General features: G+C 37.6%; 2 protein-coding genes across 2 annotated transcripts; both read left to right on the forward strand.

Moving 5' to 3' along the window:
- The first annotated feature begins 6,255 nt into the window (after positions 1-6,255).
- ccl20a.4 (chemokine (C-C motif) ligand 20a, duplicate 4) lies at positions 6,256-7,114 on the forward strand. Its single transcript, XM_028019768.1, has 4 exons — positions 6,256-6,405; positions 6,553-6,664; positions 6,754-6,834; positions 6,943-7,114. Exons 1-4 carry the CDS (start codon positions 6,342-6,344, stop codon positions 6,992-6,994), a joined length of 309 nt encoding a protein of 102 aa, XP_027875569.1. The 5' UTR covers positions 6,256-6,341; the 3' UTR covers positions 6,995-7,114.
- A 2,676-nt stretch (positions 7,115-9,790) lies between these two features.
- Positions 9,791-20,811, forward strand: capn10 (calpain 10). Its single transcript, XM_028019754.1, has 14 exons — positions 9,791-9,881; positions 9,960-10,104; positions 10,339-10,513; positions 11,895-12,026; positions 12,136-12,332; positions 12,478-12,710; positions 12,794-12,935; positions 15,485-15,651; positions 15,755-16,011; positions 16,084-16,286; positions 17,252-17,507; positions 17,695-17,879; positions 19,000-19,045; positions 19,606-20,811. The coding sequence occupies exons 3-14, from the start codon at positions 10,382-10,384 to the stop codon at positions 19,633-19,635; spliced, it is 1,980 nt and encodes a 659-aa protein (XP_027875555.1). The 5' UTR covers positions 9,791-9,881; positions 9,960-10,104; positions 10,339-10,381; the 3' UTR covers positions 19,636-20,811.
- The last annotated feature ends 334 nt before the right edge of the window (positions 20,812-21,145 follow it).

Below are 21,145 nucleotides of genomic sequence, written 5' to 3' on the forward strand. Positions count from 1 at the left end.
GCTGCTATACAACAAATGTTCCCATGTGGGAAAATAAAGAACTAAACTGAACCTTTTAAAGGACCAAAGAGTTTGGTAATCCAATGTTATTTGGATTAGGATTTTTTTATGAACTCCACAGACAGATGATTCTTTCCAAAGCAAGTTTTTATTTTGTGTAAAAATGAATACAAAATTAATAATAAAGAACATGATACATATGTACAGCGCTCTTACAACTGAGCCACTATATGCATTGCTTTTACAGCATTACAATATCAGCTTTGCATTAAGCTGGCGTTCACAAAGCAGCAAAGCCTTTTCTATTTGTGGACAGCAGGCAAAGCAAAAATTGGAAACAGGTTTGCAGTTGCTGGCCTCGGCATCTTCCACAGGTTATTCCAGTGGAACCTTTTTTGCTTATTCTTTCTACTTTGGGAGAGACATTTTCTTTGCCATAGTTCTGCAATTACATCAGAAAAAAATGTTAAATCTCACAATTTTTTATTGTAAAATCTTAAGATTATTTTTTGCAATAAAATTACTCACTCTATTTGGCTCACATAGTCCATCACCCAGTTTTTAGTAGGGTCAGCACATCTTTTGCCTTTCTTTGTGTGGAAACTGCAATTGAAAAGAAAACAAAGTTAATAAAAATGCATGTATAATCATAAATGGTAAGTAAATGAGTACATAATGTGAATTATGAATCTTTGTCGTAAAAAAGTAATCACTTACATGATTGCTCTGATTGGACATAGTTCTGTGCTTTTCTGCAATGAAAAGCCCCTGATCTCTGATAATGGTAGTTTTCCAGGCAGGTATCTTTTACAACAAAAAATATAAGCTGCCAGCAAAGATAAGAGATGAAATAATGTAAGTCTCTGTGTCCGTCATTTATGTTTGTATAATCAAGAAAACAAGAACATAAAAGAAAAACAAGATTGAGAGAAGCAATATGACAGCAAATGCTTACCTGCATGTGTGTTTGTAGCCAGGACACAAAGAGTAACCAGTGTCACCATCATCACTGTTACTTTCATTGACACCATGGTTTCAGTTGTGCTGGCTGGTGCTGCTCTGATCTGAAAGTGGTCTCTTCTTTCCTCTCTCAGGTTACTGTGAGCTGCTGATCACTAACGACTTTTATATACACTTCAGAGCAGGCTCTGCCCACTGGGCCAGTTTTGTCATAGCATGACCAAAATTCCCCAGTGTTCAATCCAAACAAAGGCTGAATGAAGTTCACCTGGTCACGTGCTGAAGTAGTGAAGTGGTAAATTAAGATGTTAATCTAACCTGCTGTTATTGTTGACACATGCTGTCAGAATAATAAAAAAAAAACAAAACAGGTGAAAAACAACCCATATGTTTGTAAAAATGTTATGGTTATAGCAAAAGTTTTCTTACTCCTTCACAATCATATGAATACATTCCATTGCTTTGATTACAGTTTTTTTCCATTCAGTTGAATTCCTCATCTTACCATGAAGATGACCACATACTGTATATACATCTCAGCAGCTGATATAGCAAGAGACACAAATGACTCAGTTTATAAGGAATATGTGGGCATGTGGACATATTTTATGAAGGTTAGTGAGAACAGAGGACAGGAAGATCTCAGATGAAACAGAGTAATCTCATATTGCATGTGTTTAAAGTTACTCTTTACCAGTGGAATGGTATTTATCGGTTTCAAACGCCAAGTTCTCTTCAACTAAAAAAGGATGTATGGTCATCATGAACAGCATAAAAATAAAAATGTTTCCACCTTATATTTGATCATAATTTTTATAAACTCAGTTAAACTCAAACATAGTTATTTGTTTGGGAGGCCTCCCCTCTGTTACACTTGTTGGTTTGGCTATGAGTAAGTATTAACAAATGCCAGAGGCAATTATTAACAAAGTTAGTTATTCAGGTCAAAAAGGAACAAGTAAGGGCATCACCAGATTATCAGGAATAAATAGTCAAAGAAGCTATCAGGCTTGATTATGTGACACAGAAATAAGATCTCAATTTATCAAAGAAACTATTGAGAAATCCTTATAAGTTCTACATGCGCTTTTAAGCACCATTAATAATATTAATACACGATCAGAGTATGTGACTTTTTTCTCCACGGCAACTTTATTTTTGGCCAGGCTGTGTATGTTTTTGAGTGCCAATGGCCCAAGGTTTATTCAAAGAGGCAGTCTTTAATGCTGCCAATGGGCAAAATGATTTTACGTGTGAGCGTCCCCAAAGGACCGCATGGAGGCTACGGGAAAACAGAGAGGAAGCACTCTGGTGCGCTGATGTTTTTATCCTTCTGTGAAACTCCTCCTTTCTGGGAACAGCGTATGAAAATGGGATAATGCAGTACATTCTGGGATTCAGAGTTCTTATCCATCTCTTTTGTTCTCTGTATCTTGTTCAGTCCTTTTTATTCCTCCCACTGCCGGGTCCAACACCCTAATCTTACACAGATTATATATCAGACTCAACTCTCACTTCAAACTGTAAATATTTCTTCCTGTTAGAAGAAACATCCTGCTTGTTTTAAGTCTAAACTTTTCACAAATTTGAGTATTTTTGGACTTAAGTGTAAGTTAAGTGTAGTCAGAGGTGGAATAGTAGAAAAAATGAGACTCATAAAGGTGGAAGAATGCGATACGGATCAGGTGAGGATTTCTAAAACAGAGAGAAGACAGAAGCAGAAGTTAAGAAATGGTAAAAAAAAAAAAAAAAAAAAAACTCAGAACATCAGAAATGATTCCCACACAACTGTTGACTTCACAACCGGAGTAGACATGTTGCACCTCCTTGAGGTAGAAAGATACCACAGCAGCAGAAGAAAGGGGAAAAAATGACTTACAGCACACACTGCCACCTCAAGATCGGGACAACTGAGGTTAAATAAAAGACGTCTATAAGATCGAGAACAAATACTTAAAATGGAGAATACAAGTAAAATGGAGAGGAAGCAACTGTAAAAATTCTTAAATATGGGATCCAAAATTTACGTTAATGGTTTTTGAGGTCAAATGTGACATTAAATTAAGTAAACTAATAGGTGTGAAACATTTTCAAAAGTTGTGTATGTTAGGGTATTTGTACTTTTCTAATGACCCATATCAAAGGTACATGACAGCTGAACTTGGGGATGTTGACATGGAAACAGTATTAAAGAGAAATGAAGGGCTCATGTCTGTTATTTGAGAATAGCGCATATCACTTACTGTATAATTTATGAGGACATTTAGTAGAATAGTTTTTTCTTGTGTGAATAATGTATTAATTTTATACAATAAAATGCAATAAACTGTCCCAGCAATAATGAATTAACTACTAAAATAGTTACAAATAGAAAGCTAAAATTCTTTTACTGTATGTTAGATATATTAATGAATCAATAGTTCAATAAACTAATGAATTAAAATACATTTTTAAAAAATAGGAAAGTGGCCATTTGTCATTAGAAATATTGACTAGTAATGTCACATGAAAGATGACAGATAAAAACTGTAATATTTATGTAAATCAACAAATCAAGTTCGATGTCTCAGCTACGTTTAATTATTATTTCAGCCTTTAAAGATAAGCACCAAATTTTATATAGTACAACCACCTTGATTTCTCTGAGGAGTCTAAGGGGCCTTAAGGCTTGAGAAATTCTAGTTATTCATAATTTAATACAAGGTTAACATTTTGTATCTTTTGGCAGAGGAACAGCTTATTGGAGCAAAAGGGGTCATGAAAGGACTTTGATGTAAGAATTGATGATCAAAATTGTGGCTTAATTTGTGAGTTTTGTCGTACCAAATATGTAATAAAAAGGAGGGGAAAAAGCAGCTGCAAGTCATCTCTTGCTTAAAATAGCTCTTGCTTGGGGGTGAGTGTGGGTCTTTCCACTAGAATACTCCATTCTTGCGTATGAAATAGAAGGAGCAACGCCAAATAAGCCAATCTAATACATGACCTTTAGAGGTAAGTGGAAAACTGCTCAGGGTAGAAGAAAATCTGAGAAGACCTCCGTTCACAAGCCTTAAGTGGGTCGCTCGTTGTGGGTTGGTGTGGGGTTCCGTATAGATTCTTTTCTAGGTCAGAGGAACGTTCAAGCTTATACCCAAGACCAGCGCATCAAACGCAAAGTGCATTTAGTGCAGTAAAATAGGTCACAATAACCTAAAACCTTCTGTCATCAACTTTCCATCCAAACCACACCAGTCATTTAGGTACTTCTGTTACTTGTACGTTCCTTTGCTTTGTCATATCATTAGAGTCGCAATGTTATATAATCCACTTTGATATACCTTAATTTATAGAATTATTTAGAGTAAAGTAAAGGGGTGCAATCTTGCTTCACAAGAAATATGTGTATTTCATAGTTAGTGCCTTTGTCTACACTGCATAAATGTTTGTAATTGACTACACAATATTTTAGAAAACATGCATGATTTTATGAAACAGTTTTTCGACTCAGTACCTCTTGTTCATTACAAAGCAAAATCATTAAAGAAATACCAATATGAAAAGTAACTTGAAGGTTTATGGTCAAAAATAAAACTGAAGGTCTTTGTCTGTCTGATTCCAAAAAGATCCCATGGTCACAGAAAATCGTGTGAACATTTTCTTCATTCAGACTCAAGCATTAAAAATCCTCTCATGTACTGTAGTTCGTAACTGTCTTTAGGGGAAGGGGGTCTGACTAGTTCAAAGCCTGACTTCCTTTTACTGATAACGATCTACCACAACATACTTGTTCAGACAAAGCCCTTTTAATGTCTGACGTTTTGCTACGTCAGAGCTGAGCACGTGCCCGCATTATATTGAAGTAAATATTGCTATCGAGTAGTCAGGTGAGATCATCTCTGTTTTTCTCAGCACAACAAGGCTTGAGTCATTTTAGCTGGGATTTTTCAGGAGGAACTCTGACTTGTCCAATAGACAATAAAATATGACATTTGTCACCTGAAAGAGGTAAGAACAGACGTTAACCTTCAGTTTGCATGGGTATTAACTTGCATACTGGTTTCGATCCATAAAATAACAAAACAAAGAGCTAACAAAGGTACAATTAACAGCAGGATTTATTGAAATAATAACTGAAATAACTTGCAGCGACATCAAACACGCCTGGACGGACCAGACATCCAGAAAATCCACGCATGGATTCTTGTTATTTACTGATGCTTATGTTTCTGACGTCAAAGAGCAAAAGCAAAACATATTTGCTCCTACATGTTGACAGATTACAATCCATGACATGGTGATGTGTCAACATGTAGATTACCATTTTATAGTAAACACATTTCTTTCTATTACATGAGTTTTTAGCTCCAGATTAGGTCGATTTTGTTCGGGTTTAATCAGCTGGAACAAAATAAACTTTTCAACATTGTATTGCAGCTTTTTATGTCACAGTTTATTAAACTGCTCAGCAAGATGCAATTAGTATGGAGGACAATAAATGCGGTTCAATAAATGAGGTTAGGAAGAGTTTGTAGATTAACAAATTGGGTGTTGCACATTGCAACATAATGCTGATGCTGCAACAATAAGATCAGCAGGATGTGTTATGAGGTTTGGGTTTGTACACTTTGAGGTCTCTCTTGAATCCTGAGGAGTGGGGGAAGAGTTACGCAACCGCTTGAAAGGCCTCATGAGAATTTCTGTATTAGTGTTTGGTTAATATGGAGTGAAATGTTTGCATTACAAGTGTAATTTAACTTCACTGAAACTTTTTCTTATTACATTGTCAGTACTGGACTGTGATGCAGTCATAGCTTTTGCTAGCAAATGAAATTACCGGATTCCATTGCAGAGTAAGGTGGAGCTTAATTGTTTTGTGCAGAGTAAATCATTGATGCAAAATTCCTCACAGCTTAAAGTCATCTTGAAAAGAGATCAGTCATTTCAAGGTGATGAAATATTACTTTCAGAACATGTAAAACTTTATAGTTGCTACAAGGTTTGCAGCTCAAGCTGCTCCATCTACCTTTGAAATATCAAGTGGAGGAATTGAACCATCAGTGTTATGTGAACTCCATGAAGGGAGGAAATCAAATAGAATAATAAAATAAAGGTGGAAGTGTAATGTGTAATTGTCTTTTGGATATCAGCTAAAGGGTGCCAATCTGGGGCCCGAACAGGGGATTTTATTTTACAAAGTGAGAAAAGTACACGGAACATTGCACTTCCCGGATGACCTAAATTCATTGTTGCCTTGTGCTTTCCAGCTTGGTATTGGTATGTGGTTTGGACGGTTTCCTTCCGTTTCACAAAGTATTTAAACTTCACAGCCAGAGGCAGACGTTATCTCTCAGTCCCATCTGACAATCCACATCAGCTCTCTGATTTACCACTGACCGAGAAGGATGGCAAAGCTGGCTGTGTGCGTCTCTGCTGTGCTGCTGCTGCTGGTAGCGCTCAGTGAAACCGGTACGTAAACTGCTTTCTTCATTTAGAATCATTGAAAAAGTCTGTGCTATTCTTTTTGGGATAATATTATTTCTAATTTGTAAACTGAGATATGAAAAATAGATGGATTACTGTTTTCTCTAACATGTCACTGTTTCTTTTTCACAGTCTACCAAGGACCTTGCTGCACAAAGAATTATGACAAACCAATTGCATTACAAAAACTGAAGAGTTTCACAGTTCAAAACGACACACAGATCTGCAACATCAAGTCAATAATGTAAGATAAAAACTAGTTACTACAACGTGTGTTATAGGTGCTGCTACCGTGACTGTATAAATAATGCCTTTTCTCTTTTCTGATTACAGTTTCTTCACTGTGAAAGACAAGCTTGTCTGTACCAATCCTGAGATGCCTTGGGTCATCAGGGCCATGAAGCATCTGAAAAAGTAAGTTGTTATCGTCAAGTAACAACTTTCAGCACTCCAGCATCACAGTTTGTTCAAGATTTAACATTTAATAACACAATTTTAATGCTCTACTTTTTTGTTTGGCAGGAAACAACAAACAGGATCGCAGAGGGTCGGAGAAGATCAGCTTAAAGCTTAAAGATGTCAATCTTATTAATCAGAGTATTTTTAATTTGATTTACATTCATATAATTATATATTTGTTTTCATTTTACTTTTGTACTCATTTATATTCAATAAAGTTATATTTTGCTAAATATTTCTGTCCCTTGACGTATTTATTTAACAGGGGTTAGTTTTATTCAGAATCAGAATCAGTAGTTTTTATTACTAGTTGTAGTCAGCAGCATAGCAAAGTGGCCACAAAGGCAAAAGACAATGAAAAATATGGTAGAAGACTATACAAACATACTTCTTTTTAAATTAAATGATAATATTATCTGCATTCCACATGGTCACCAAAACCCAGATTGCTGTGAAAGCAGTCTGAGTCTGAAGAACTATTACGACTTTGACACGTGGTGTAGTGTTTAAAAATGCTGTCAACGGACAAACAAAAAGCATAAACTCTTTCAACTTCCTCGTTGCTGAAATGTTCTGTACAAATAAACTTCACGTGACTTACGGTTATGTGCACAGCTTGGCGTTTTAAATAACAATGAAAAATATTAATACAAATATATGACAAAATTACAAAGTAACAGATCAAAGCAGAAGAAACACTTTTCCAAATAACTTCTTTCAACATAAAACTTATTAAATTAATGTAGTAGATAATGTCCACGCAAACTGTAAAACATTTGAGCCTCATTTAGTTGTGTCTACTCTCTTCTACTCTTTAAGTCAAATAAATTTAGCGAGTTTTAGATTTTGAACCTAAATATGTGAGTTTGTGAAAGATAAACTTACAATAGTAAGTTGTGTTAACTTTTTATTAATTTAATTAAACCTGCAAAGGTTGAATAAACTAGAGTTCTTAGTTTAGCACTTAAAAAAACTGAAAGAAGAAAAAGACACAGTGCTTAGCGGCATGTTTTTGTATTCCTTGTTGCACCGTTAGTGAGATGGGAGTACGTTACATTGATCTGACACGCATGTTATTAAATGTTTATTTTAATGCAACTGACAGTTTGTAAAGCTTAAGGATAATGTCCTGTTCACACATTATACTAAATGTTTTTGAGCAGAATTCATTGTAATGTTTAATACAATTAATTATCACAGTAGAAATTTAGTTCATGCAATTTGAACCAAGAATTTAACTTATTCTAAAGTAAAATGAGTTATTTTAGCTTGATGTTGAGTAAAGATAATAGAGAAATGTGGGCTCTTAAACAAGGCGAGCACATTTTTTTTTCTCACATATTGTCAAGTAATTATTTGGTTTAAATTGCAACATTAGATAAAAACTCACCATTCAAGATTAATGAACTTAAAATCAATATTTAGACAACTTCATGAACTTTCATTTCTGAGTTAAAACCAAAACAATTTTCTCGTTGGCTTAAATTGCAGCAAGTGAACTTTCATTCTCAAGTTAATCCACCTCCAAATGTTTTACAGTGCATGGTAGAACAAGATAAAATACTTAAATATGGAGGGTTTACTGTATATTTGTATTATTTTCAAATGTCTTAGCAGGCTCAGCAAACAGAAACCAACAAGAGGAGAACAAGAACAATTTGTTTGTTCGTCATTTAGTGAAGTTGCACACTGCAGCTACTGTATCCTGAAATTTTCATTTTAACATTTCTAGCAATAGTAATATTATAATAACATTATTAGCAGCATTACTGCAATATTACTGCTAATAATAAAAGTAAAAAGTTTGGTGTAGTAAAACTGCTCCTAAAAATACATTTTTGCCAATAAATTACTCGATAAATATAATTGAATAAAAGTAACTACCTCTGGGAACATGGCAGTACATTTTAAATGGATTTTATTTTCTACTTATATAAAAAAAATGCCCCTCTTTAAAATATGACATGTTTAAATAAAGTGGAAATGTGTATGCTACAGTATGTGTCATGCTGATTTGGTTTTTGTTGTTCTGCTTTTACAATGCCTTGGAAAAGTACTATTAATTCTTAATCTTTTTCACATTTTGTCACCTTACAGCCACAAATCTCAGTATATTTTAAAGTTAAAAGGGTGATATTATGTATTTTCCACACATAAAGCACTTTTTTTATAGCAAAGGCAAGTATGTTACCTCCAGGCATGGTTTTGATGAAGAAATGACATAACATCACATCAGAATCGAGACAGTCAGTCCCTTCAACTTCAAAGCAAAATAACTCAATTTATTTTTACAAAAAACAATATGAAGAAAGTACAGTTTTTTATTCAGCCCTCCTTTACTCCAATACTGCTAAATAAAAGTCAAGCAAATATGAGTGTTGTTTAATTTCAATATATGTCCAGCTGTTCTTTGAAGGCCTCAGATGTTGTTGTTTTTTTTTTTTTAGAAAATATTAGCTGTGAAGGTTCACAATCCAGGAGAAAAATGACCCTAGATACAGAACCAGAACTACAATGGTACAGTGAAAGTTCAGGCCAAAATCAATTTGAAAAATTGTTGGAGTGGAAAATAAATCTATTTTCATTGTGAATACAATGAAATTAAAAACCTAGTTATCTATAACCTTTTTTAAAAAAAAAAAAAAAAAAAGAATACATAAGAGGACTAAGCTACATATTAACATTATATATTTTTATTCTTAGGTTCTAATGTTTTTAAAAATGTGAAAATACAATTTAAGTAAATAAAGATTTTATCCTATTTTGTAGTCTGACAACGAACATTTTATTCTTTTAAAACATTTCTGCACTAATAAATTTTGATGTTTGAATAAAATGTATCAACATTAAAAGCGCCTCATATTGAACTTCTGCTGCGTTCACCGGACAGCGTGTAATTTAAGGAACCGAGAGTGGGCGGCAGTGGTGAGCGGCTTCACAGGAAGGATCCACTGTATGAATGGTTTCCGACATGTCTACGCGGAGGACGCTTACCTTTAGCAGTAAGTTGCACTCTGGTTGACATAAATGTTGTACATAGCGAAAGTTGCAAATGTGATAAGACACCCGTGCGGTTGTAGATCTGAAACCAGGATAAGATAAAGAGATACGATAATGTCGGAGTCACTCTGAATGTAGCATGAGCTAGCTGAAGCTAACCGAGCTAGCTGCGCTGCTGCTGATGATGACAACTGCAGAGGGAGAGATGCTGAGAAGACAAGAAAGGTAAGATTAAAAAAAAAGAAGAAAGGAAATGTCTCTAATTACCACCTTTTCCAACCTTTCTGTGTTGTTACTGCTTTGTTAGAGAATTATACGAACAACATGGTGAAAGTAATGCACTTTTAAATTGTCGATTTTCACGCTTCCACTGAGAAACAGCTACCCCCTGCATGCAACCAATTTCATACAAAAAATATTTAAATACTGCAACTAATGCAGCCATTACTTCCTGTTTAGGTGTCTCACAGATGTGAGCCGACTGTAACGGCTTCCAGTAGCCATGAAAGAGGAATGTGCAGGTCCGTCTTTGTTCGAGGACCTGGATTTTCCCACAACAGACTCCTCCCTGTTCTCCGACAGCTCCACACCCATCGCTCAGCTGCACGGAGAAATCACATGGCGACGTCCACAGGTTGATTACCTGGGTTGGGTTGTCAGGAAGGGGAAAATTCCTGCACATGTTGATATTGATGCTTCTGGCAGATGGCAAAGTTTTGTTGGTTTACCCCCTCAGCCAGGGAGTGATTTCCCATAACAGGTGTTTGAGTTGCTGATGAAAGATTTTTGCACGATCGTCACGTGAGCAAAACATTCAGTGATGAAATATATATCACCTTACAAAACCTGTTATAGATACTGTGAGAGATTCTCACATTTTAGTCTCTTGAGCAATAATGAGTCAGTAAAATTATTTAATCCAGTGATCTCAGACTGCCTTTCTCAATGACTGGAGTCCTGCAACTTCTAGATGTGTCCCCCTGTCACATCAACAAGTGAAATGGTGAGACCATGTCACTAGCAGGCAGCCAAGCTCTGCAGAGCTCTGCTAATGAGCTAATAATGGAGCCAGGTGTGCTGAAGCAGAGAACTTTCTAAAAGTTGCAGGACTTTTGATGAATGCAGTTTGAGACCCTGTGGGGTGAGGCAAAGGGGGGTGGTATTATGTAAATTTGACATTCTTCATCTTTACATCGTGTCACACTGTTACTCCCTCTTCTAAAACAGAGGCCGTCTTCAAACTGCTGTTATGTTTGACGTACAGCATTTTTTTGATGCCTGTAGACTTTTCGGCTGGATAATTCACCTTGCCACAAAAAGAAAATGTTCAGGTATCATTCGAGAAGCACAATAGGTTTGAAGTGTTGGACTCCAAATTCTCAAGGTCCTGGTAGTGGTGAACATCTGTGGGACATGCAAGAATAACAGACCTGTAAAAGGATACCTTTATTATGCAAGCAGCTGTCAAGTCATGCCAAATCAGTGTGTAGCACACTTAATATTTACTGCTTTGTTAGTATCAGGGTTCTCCAACTCCACTGTCCTTCAACTTTTATATGCATCAGTGCTTGGTATCAGGCCCCTGCAGAACTTAAAGATGTACTGAGAAGGTAATTCATTCATTTAATTCAGGTGTGTGGAGCAGATATGCATCTAGAAGTTCAGGACAGTGGCTCTCGAATAACGGACGTAAAGTTGAACTATTTCTTTCTAGCAATTGATGAAAAAGTAAAAGTGTTGCAGCCTTTTTTTAGCCAACTGACTAGCAGCAGTCATGTTACTCTTTGCTTCATAAATCTTGAGAATACACAAGTCCCCCCCACATTGGCTCTTGGATCTGATTAGGACTTTAAATAGGAATTTCTTTTAAAGACTTGACACAATAACTTGTTTAAAACCTTGATATAGGCTGCCTTCTGTTCATTTAAGTTGTTCAGAATACATTTCTGCAGACTCTCTTTGAGTCTCTGTAACTTTATTTCTTCTTCATTTCTACCTTTAATCCATAACTCAAGGAGATCTGCCAGTCTCCGTCTCTCTTCCCCACCAACACTAATCTGGCTCATGCCAAACAAGGACTATTGGGTGACTGCTGGTTTCTCTGTGCGTGCACCTTCCTGCTCAAGAACCAGCATCTTTTAGACAAGGTACACAAACAGCAGTTTTATTGTCCCTTGCCCTATGTGAGTGCTTTAAAATCAAAATTCTTTTGCTTATATTCTGCACTGCTCACAGTGTCTTTTTGTTAATGTGTAGGTGTTTCCTCCTGGCCAGCCCCAGTGGGGTAGCAGCAAGTACATGGGCTCCTTTCAGTTTCTCATCTGGCAGCAGGGCCACTGGACAGAGGTGATCGTCGATGACCGTCTCCCCTGCATGAATTCCTGTCTCTGTTTCTCACGCTGCCACTCCCCTTCTGCGTTTTGGATTGCTTTGTTGGAGAAGGCCTATGCCAAGTAGGTAACTAAAGAACTTCCCCTGAATCTCTTATCTTTGTTTGACCTGATAAACCATCAAGATTTTGTTTCCTTGCTGCTTTGTTGAGCATTCCCAGCAATTGTTGAGTTATCAGCAATTGAATTCCTGCTTAATTCCTTCCAGGCTACATGGTTCATACGAGCAGCTCTGGGCCGGACAGGTGTCGGAGGCCCTTGTGGATCTGACTGGTGGTGTCGCCGAGTGCTGGAGTCTGAGGGAGTTTGGTTCAGATGAGGAAGAACAGCAAGCAGAGCAGGACAGTGACCAAGTCAGGAGGAAAAAGCTGGACCTGAGCCTCCTGTGTTGTGTGAAAGAAGAGTGTGCATTGAGCTGCTCCACCCACAGCTCTCCTGGAGGTTAGAAAACTATTGCTTTGTAGATAATCCCACCACTGATCCCTCTATCTAAACCTGTCTTTTGACATTCCCCCTCGAATTAGGACTCAGTGAGCTGGATCAGCACCACGCTCTGACTGTGATGGAGTGGTTGGATGTGAGGAAGGTGTCAGGGAGTGATGTGCGGCTGCTCAGGATCAGAAATCCATGGGGACGATGCTGCTGGGCAGGTGCTTGGACTTGGAGGTAGAATGTTGTCATGGGGAATGTTTATAGTCACATTTTGTTTTAGGAATATTCAAGTATGCACATGTAGACAACATAGTTGGTACTCCTCTGTAAATCCCCCCCAAAATCCCTCAATAGTAACTGAAATAGCTTGAAACTGATAATAAATAAAGATTCACTGAAAATTAACCTACGAAAAGCAAACATTGGTTTTAAATTGCGGTTCAACAGAATTCGTTTAGAAAATTAATTAATGAAACAGGCCTGATAAATGATGGTATCTCCAGAAAAGATTGAAAATAATTTGACCATAGGGATGTGTTAAGTTAAACAAAGGTGTGTCCTCTAATTAGAATGCCAGGTGTCTTCAAGTTTGTAACAAAATTAGTCTGCATATTTAAATGTTGACAAGTAGTCACTCTGCTGTTTGCAGACAAGGTGTGTACCTTAGTGAACATGGCCCACAGGCAGCAAAGGAGAGAGTTTCCCCAGGAGATTAGAAAGACAATTATAGATAAACATGTTGAAGGCAAAGGCTATAAGACCATCATCTAGCAACTTGATGCTCCTGTCACTACAGTTGTGCTTATTATTCAGAAGTTTAAGGTCCACAGGATTGTAGCAAACCTCCCTGACTGCAGGAGGAAAACTGAAGAGAAAGATGAGACGAATGTTAACCAAAGAGTCCAGAACAACCTCCAAAGAAATAAAGGTTAACTCCAATGTCACGGTACATCAGTGTCAGAATTTTCCATCTGTCAGTGTTTAAGCCAAAGTGGACTTCACTTGAGACAATCAAGGAGAACAACAAATCTTGAAAAAGCCAGACTGGAGTATACTTGTGAACATGTGCAAAAGTCTCATTGACAGTTAACAAAATGATTTGATTGCAGGGATCGCCTCGAAAGATCGAGCAACAAAATGTTAAGTTGCAGGGATCGTCATTTTGTTGCCCAGGTCTGTTTCTATATGTTTTAAATAATTATTTTGTTGAACCACACTTCAAACACATTGTCTGATTTTCATTAGTTAATCTGGAGTACATTTTTGTTTACCATTATTATTTTAGTCAGCTTCAAGTTATATCAGTGGTATTGTGGGCATTTTGGTCATTAAGAATGCTGTCCACGTGTGTATACTGTTGTGGAAAGTTACTAAAACCTGCAGAAAAAAAAGGTCTGGAAGTTTTAAATACTTTTCTTGAGCTTGGCTTAAAAAGATAGCTATGCTGAGAATGCAGTGAATCAAATTTTTTTAGCTGCTCATTATATACATCTAAATCTGATTTTGAGAACTTTTGAGGACTGTTGTTATAGATTACAGAGGTAAAAATAGACTGAGATGGAATTTCCCATTAATAAATAGAATTACACCATGACTCCTACTTTTTCTTATTGTTTCGCTCAAAGGACGTGGAGCTATAGGTGCGTGAGAATACGTTGTTACTCTCATTTAAAAGGGATACATGAGACGATCATTGAAACATAAACATCTGTCACTGTCATGCTTGCATAACAATATGAGTCACAATCACTATCTTCCCTGACTTCCTTATGGGAGTAAATAATTTTTTTTGAACAATATGTTTCAACATAAAACAAAAGTTCCAATTTTCATTCACTGTGTATTAAAGATCATGTAGTAGGCTCAGTTTAATTTGTCTCAGGACTGTCTATTTTTGATCATAATGATGATTTAATAGCTTTAAATTTGGGGAGACAGTCGAAAGATGAGAATTACTTTTTAATTTAATAAAAACTCACCCAGGGAAACCATCATCAGCAGGGGTGTACTTTGGTGCACTCAAAGCTCCTTGTAGTTAATATATTAAACTTGTCTAAATATAGCAAGCTTTTACAAGAAGGACAGAAATATTTTTCTTATCAATCTAGCCCAAAGGAATTTGTAAAGTGATGCCTATCTTTTAATGAGGAAATCACACAAAACCCTTTTTAAATTTTAGATCTGCAGTGATGCTCCTACAAAAACCTGACTTCATTTATTTAATTAAAATGCTGCATGCTAAGTTTACTTTTTGAGCAAACAATACAATTCATAATGTAATGAATGGAAGTAGTTGTTTAACTGCTCTACATGAAGACCACACGCCACATTTTCCCAGCAGAACTTCACCCCCAATGCGCCATGTCTCTCTTATAGTGCCCCCTGGTGGTAGGCTTTACTCAGGTCAGCTGCAAACCCTCGCCTGAGACTTCATGCGTTATCAGACCAATCCAGCCTGGCCTGTTGCTCTCACATTCGTCTTTGATGTAAATGCTGAGGTGCTCTGTGTAAATGCTTTGACCCAGATTAGCATGCAGATTATGCACAGCTCTGTTGGCTGTGTGCAGAGCACCTCTCTTTCTGAGCAATCCCTGCAAGTTTTCACTTTTGGTATGAGCTTCACAATGGCATTGCTGTCGTGTTTATCAAATACCTTTTTGCTTAAAACACTTAATGCCAGTTGACTCATTAGCAAAATGATCCATGTTTGTTGAACTCAGACTAGTGAATGTATTAAACCCTTTTTTGAGTTGATCTTGCCTTTCAAACAATTTGACTTTCAGCGGCATTGGTTGGAGTTTCCTCGACCCAGTTTGCACTGCAGAGCTGCGAGACCGAACAGCAGAGGGTGAATTCTGGTTAGATGAGGCAGAGTTTACGTCTCAGTTTGATGACATCACAGTGGGATATCCAATTGGCAAAGATGGACTCTTGAAGAGTGTTTACACAGGTTATTCATCTAACATCTTTAGAAACTAGTGTCAAACATTTAGTGGATGATTCAGATTTCCTGATGTTTAAACGTTTTTTGTAAATTTCTCCTCCTCTTACAGGAACCCTTCTCACACACAGCCATCAGCTGGCTAGCCGGTGGATTAAAGGCCACTCTGCTGGCGGAAGCCGAAACACCAGCAGCTACAGCAGCAATCCCAAGTTTTGGCTCAAAGTGTGTGAGACAGGAGAGGTTCTCGTATCCTTGCTGCAGCATCGAAAACGCAGGAACACAGAAAAATACGCACAAACGGACCCGGAGGACAGCAGTAACACAAAGCACCAGCATTACCAAGCTATTGCTCTACATATGTGGAAGGTCTGTGCCGTGCAAAACATGATGATGACACGTGTATTACTGTGCAATTTACTTGGAAATGATTCTCTACAGGTGGAAAAGAAGCGTTTTAGTCTGAGCCGGATGTTAAACAAACCGCCTTGTGCTTCTACTCACTGCCATTCCTACGAGAGAGAGGTGGTCCTGTGCCGGCTGCTGGAGCCTGGATTCTACCTCCTCATTCCCAGCACCTACCAGCCAGGAGCCGAGGCCCACTTCCTCATCCGGGTCTTTTCCTCCTCCCCCACATCACTCAGGTAGGAATCACCAGTAAGGAACAGAAAGTGCACCACATGTTTAGAACATTAGAATAACAATCTTCAATATATCGTGGGAGATTTTATGTGATACACGAGCACAAGCATGTGTTCTGTGTCCTGAATGTTTTTTCCCAGGTTCTCAACTTTCTGCAACCTTTTCGTCTATCTAGGGTGTTTCTTGTTTATATTTCCGTTAAAATTACAATGTTTCTGTTGATTACGTCCTTTTAATCTGAGCATCTTCTCCTGAGGCGAGTGTTGCACAACTTCAACCGACCAAGATGATTGTCAATCTAAACAGAACAGCTGATTAAGAAGCGTGTACATAAGAGTGCTAAAAGTAACTCTAGAGGAACTTCAGAGGTCCCCAGCTCAGCTAACGTTCAGTTAATATCTCCATTGAATCTGACTGAACTTGTAAAAAAGAGAAGGCAAAATATCAGTGACATCGGTGAAGCAGGCAGAGGGTCAAATCCATAAAGAAAGGTGGTTTTGCAACTATTTGCACATGTGGACTGAATACATCGGTAGTTCACAGTTTTCAGGTTTCTGTTTAAGAAAATTGACAATCATGTACCAACTTTCTTTCGCTTTACAAATACATTCTGCTTATTCTCGGTCTATCTCACAAAATCCCTATACAATTGTGGAATTATCAAGGTGGTGGTTGATGAACATGTAAAGAAAGGCAAAATTGTTGTTTACAAGATTTTGGTTAACTTTTTTCCCCACTTTGGTAGATTTTCTCAGATGTATCATGAGAAAATGACCACATGTGACTAATTAAAAAACAAAAGTTGACATTTAAACAATAAAACCACTTTCTTTTCACAGAGCATGGGTTTATTTGTCTGTAAATATTTATATTTCTATAAATGTCACACTTTTCCCCCTTGGAATAAGTGTGATATTATTGTTGTCATGTTATTGTCATAAAATAACAAAGCCATTGTTATCCTTAGTGCCCTAAAAAGCCCAGCGCCCTCACTGCCACTGACATCGGATGGTGAGTGGGAGACCAGCTTCCTCCGCGGCTCGTGGATAGAAGGAAGGACAGCAGGAGGAAGCAGGAACTTCCCGTCGTACTGGAAGAACCCCTGCTTCCCTTTTGCAGTGTGTGATGAGCCAGCACTGACATCTGGAGTTAATGTCAGGATTACTCTGCACCAGAGCCGCCCTGACACCGATTTGCATCCCATTGGTTTCCACGTTTACAAGGTCAGTCAAATATCAAGGGATAACCCCTTCAGTCTGTTTACACGTGAGCTGATATGGACTTTTTTTTTTACTTTTTTGACTATAAAGATGTTAAAGTTTATTTGATGATGATAAAAATAACTTGACTCATCTTACAAAATAAGGAATCTGAGGTAATATTTTAATTTTAAGTGCCTAATTTACTCAGGTGGAGTCAGAACAAACGGCAGCCAAAGAAAAGGATCCTGTGGCCAGCTGCATCCCGCACTGCTACACCCAGGATGTCAGTCTGGCCTGCACTCTTCCTCCTGGATCCTACACCATAGTGCCGTCCACTTATCAGCCCGACTGCTCAGCAAAGTTTAGAATCAGCCTGGCTAGAAAAATACACAGGTTAGCTCTGTTGTCTATGGTTTTATCAACAGCACTGTCGCATCAAAGTATAAATTTATTAGTTTTTGGTAATAATAGGACAACCTGAGAAGATGTATTCAGCTGTAACGGTGTTACTTTATTAAACACAAGCCTCTGTCTAAGCTGCTCTGACCTCTCACCTATTTGCCAGCTTTTTTCTGTCCTTATGTATAGTTCATAACAGATAATCATAAGGTGTACACCCCCTTTTTCTCACTTTAAATATTAAATCAGGCTAATGTTCTCCCGTTTTAGTTCGGCTAGGATTACTAACATTATTTTTATTTGTTAAATGCTTGAATAATTCATATTTTCATATTTTTTGTTTCTATTTTATTTTTCTTTCACAAGTTTATACACACCTCCTTAGTATTTAGTAGATTTTTCTTTTAAATGGTATGACCTTCAGTATTTCTACATAATTTTCTTTCCATGTGATGACAGCTATTCTGTGAAGTGCACCAATTGCTTTTGCACCACACATGATGCTGCCAATTCCATACTTCATCACATCTTCAAAAATGTTTTTATTTTTCTCCCTGAAAGCATTTTACTAACCGAAATCTTGCTTACTATATTCTGTATGATTTTATTTACCAGCCCGACTGCTCAGCAAAGTTTAGAAAATATGCCTGGCTAGAAAAATACACAGGTTAGTGAAATATAATTAAACAGGGTTTAGTGAAATATAATTAAACAGGGTTTAGTGAAATATAATTAATTTCACTAAACCCGATTGACTAAAAACAGGAACAGTTGAGTGTGATTCAATGTTTGTGAGGAAGGGAGATAAAAAGGTTATCTGTATTTTCAAACAGTGTCTTTAAATATGTATTTTGGTGGTGGCGTCCCCAGCTAATAAACCCAGCCAAAACCTTCCTTCTGTTCTGCAGTCTGCTCTGAGTGTGTCACTCTTCTGTTTTTGGTTAAGTGTAGACATTATAAAGGCTTATTGATGCATGTAAACAACAAGTGAAGTCCTCTAAACCTGAAAGAGAGAAGCTGATGCTAACTGAAATGAGTTTGCTTATTATAACTTATTGAAAAACCGCCATTACAGTTTTGATCTAAAACAATGTCTGTCTTATGTTTCTGCCAGGAAAGTGGTGAAAAGTCAGGAAAAGCTTGGAAGTACCATTCATGAGGTTGGTTAGTCTGGTTACATGATGCATCATGTCAAAATGACGTCACAGTTACCGTAAATTAAAAGAAAGGAATAAAAAATTGATTAGCTTTGATTATTGATAAAATATGCATTTTGCTGTTTCTTAAACAATCTTGGATAAAAAGGTTAGTCTTTCCTTTTCTGTCATTCCTGGGTTTTGGATTGCAGCCATAGTTATACAGCATTTTGAAGACATGCTTATGGAAACTAAAGTTAAAACTACAACTAAGTAATAAAACATCTGGTCAGCATTTAAGTCCGTCATTTATGATATAACCTTTAAAGACAGTTGTTTAAGCACATAAAATATCTCTCACTATGGTATAAGATCAAGTTAAGTTAAAAAATATTTATACACCTGGTGAATATATGTAGATTTAAAGACTTTATTTAGTTTTACTATCATCTTTACTCATGTGTCACATCGACATGACAGAGCATGCATGTTGAACTTGCGTTTAGATTTTAACTTTACCACTTGTCGTCAGAAGATGGCAGTACTAAATAACTTGTCTTGTGTTTTGTGTTTCTGGGTGGCAGGTCTCTCACATCTCTGTGATGAAAACCTAGTTCCCTGGGACTGATGTCAGCCCACCACACCGTGCCTCTTGGCCCACGATGAAACGCCCAGTTCCACCGTCCGCGCCGACCACAGAAAGCATGACTGTGTTTGTGTTTGTATATATGGACCATGAGCGGCTGGCCAGGCAGGGGTACAAACCACCGGGGTCTCTGTACAGCTCCACAATCATCTGTGATTAGGACATCAGAGGTTGTCGGTGGGCTGGGCTGCTAATGAAGTATGACGGGACTGGCTGGTGTAAACAAACAGCGGCAACTGAAGAATACCGCCACTGCTCTCGCTCATTCACTCACTGGTGCGCCCGCCGGCCCAGAACAAAGAGTCCTCTCATGAGGGTCCACACAGAGGCATGGGGGGCAAGGGGAGCGGGGATGGTCTGCAGTAGCAGAGCCAACCAAACCGCACAACACCAAACCAAACCAAGCCATACCAACCTAGAATTTTCCAAACATTCCTTCCCCTACATACATTGTTGCACTGTTTGTGTCAAGAGGCAAACACTGCTTTGACTATCATTTTACATCAAAACGATTAAAACTTTGAGCCAAGTCTACCTAGTTCCCATCCTCACCTTTCACCTCCTTTTTAGTCCCTTATTCTCGGTCCAGAGATCTTGCTGGACCTGAACAGAGCCACTGTTTGAAGTTGCCGCAAGAACAGAGGACAAGCAAAGGGGATGAAACAAGAAACACGGGACATCAGAGGATGCCAGTTCAAACAACGAGGCCGCCAGTTCTCTTTTCTTCTATTGAGGCTGTGCATGTGCGGTGGTGTGTGTCCATCTGCTCTTACCCATCCATATCTGTGAGCTGAAGTCACCAGACTTCTGATCACTTCAGTCAGAGGGACTGCACACTTTTACATAAACAGGATCTCATTGACCAGTGGTACTTTGTTGTATACTTTGTTGTATATTAGCTATTTATCATATTTGGATAAATTAAATAAAATGTTAAACTGAACAAAATTTTGTTGTTTTAATGGGATTTTGACATGTGCTGGTTTCTCTTTGCATTGTGTCTTTTTCAAGTGAGAATTTGTTTCTAAATGTTTTGAGACTGTTTTTCTCCTCTCAGACTTTATTACTTTAACTTTGACATCTCTTTCTCCTATCTCTATGCTATACTGAAGGTTAGTAATAAATGTGCCTCGTTTTAAATTTTTTTATGAAGAAATGCATCACGTTTATGTTTTAGTCAGTGTTTTAGACCACTGAATTTTGCCACATTTTCCCTGTGACAGTGCTCCTTCAGGCTGCAGGAAACCTTGTTCATCAAAATGCTACTGGATCTGGATTGCTACTTGTAACGAAAGTTTTGATATAATTTTTAATCATTTATTCATTTGGGAACACATTTAGCATCTTGGCTAGCACAGCTTATTGGGAAATTAAGGTCATAGAGAGGGAGAGTACAAAGGCACAGTGTGACGTAATTTTGGGATCGTGGAGATGTTGGTTTAGCTCCATTTCACACCACATGGATGCTAACTCATACA

This window comes from Xiphophorus couchianus, chromosome 6 (genome assembly GCF_001444195.1).
Source record: "Xiphophorus couchianus chromosome 6, X_couchianus-1.0, whole genome shotgun sequence".
NCBI classification, from domain to species: domain Eukaryota; kingdom Metazoa; phylum Chordata; class Actinopteri; order Cyprinodontiformes; family Poeciliidae; genus Xiphophorus; species Xiphophorus couchianus.

Coding starts and splice junctions, on each gene's coding strand:
- ccl20a.4 (XM_028019768.1), top strand. CDS start 6,342: ATGGCAAAGCTGGCTGTGTGCGTCTCTGCTGTGCTGCTGCTGCTGGTA. Junction 6,665..6,753: donor TGCAACATCAAGTCAATAAT/GTAAGATAAAAA, acceptor TTCTGATTACAG/TTTCTTCACTGTGAAAGACA. Junction 6,835..6,942: donor GCCATGAAGCATCTGAAAAA/GTAAGTTGTTAT, acceptor TTTGTTTGGCAG/GAAACAACAAACAGGATCGC.
- capn10 (XM_028019754.1), top strand. CDS start 10,382: ATGAAAGAGGAATGTGCAGGTCCGTCTTTGTTCGAGGACCTGGATTTT. Junction 10,514..11,894: donor TCACATGGCGACGTCCACAG/GTTGATTACCTG, acceptor CCATAACTCAAG/GAGATCTGCCAGTCTCCGTC. Junction 16,287..17,251: donor TCCTCCCCCACATCACTCAG/GTAGGAATCACC, acceptor TGTTATCCTTAG/TGCCCTAAAAAGCCCAGCGC.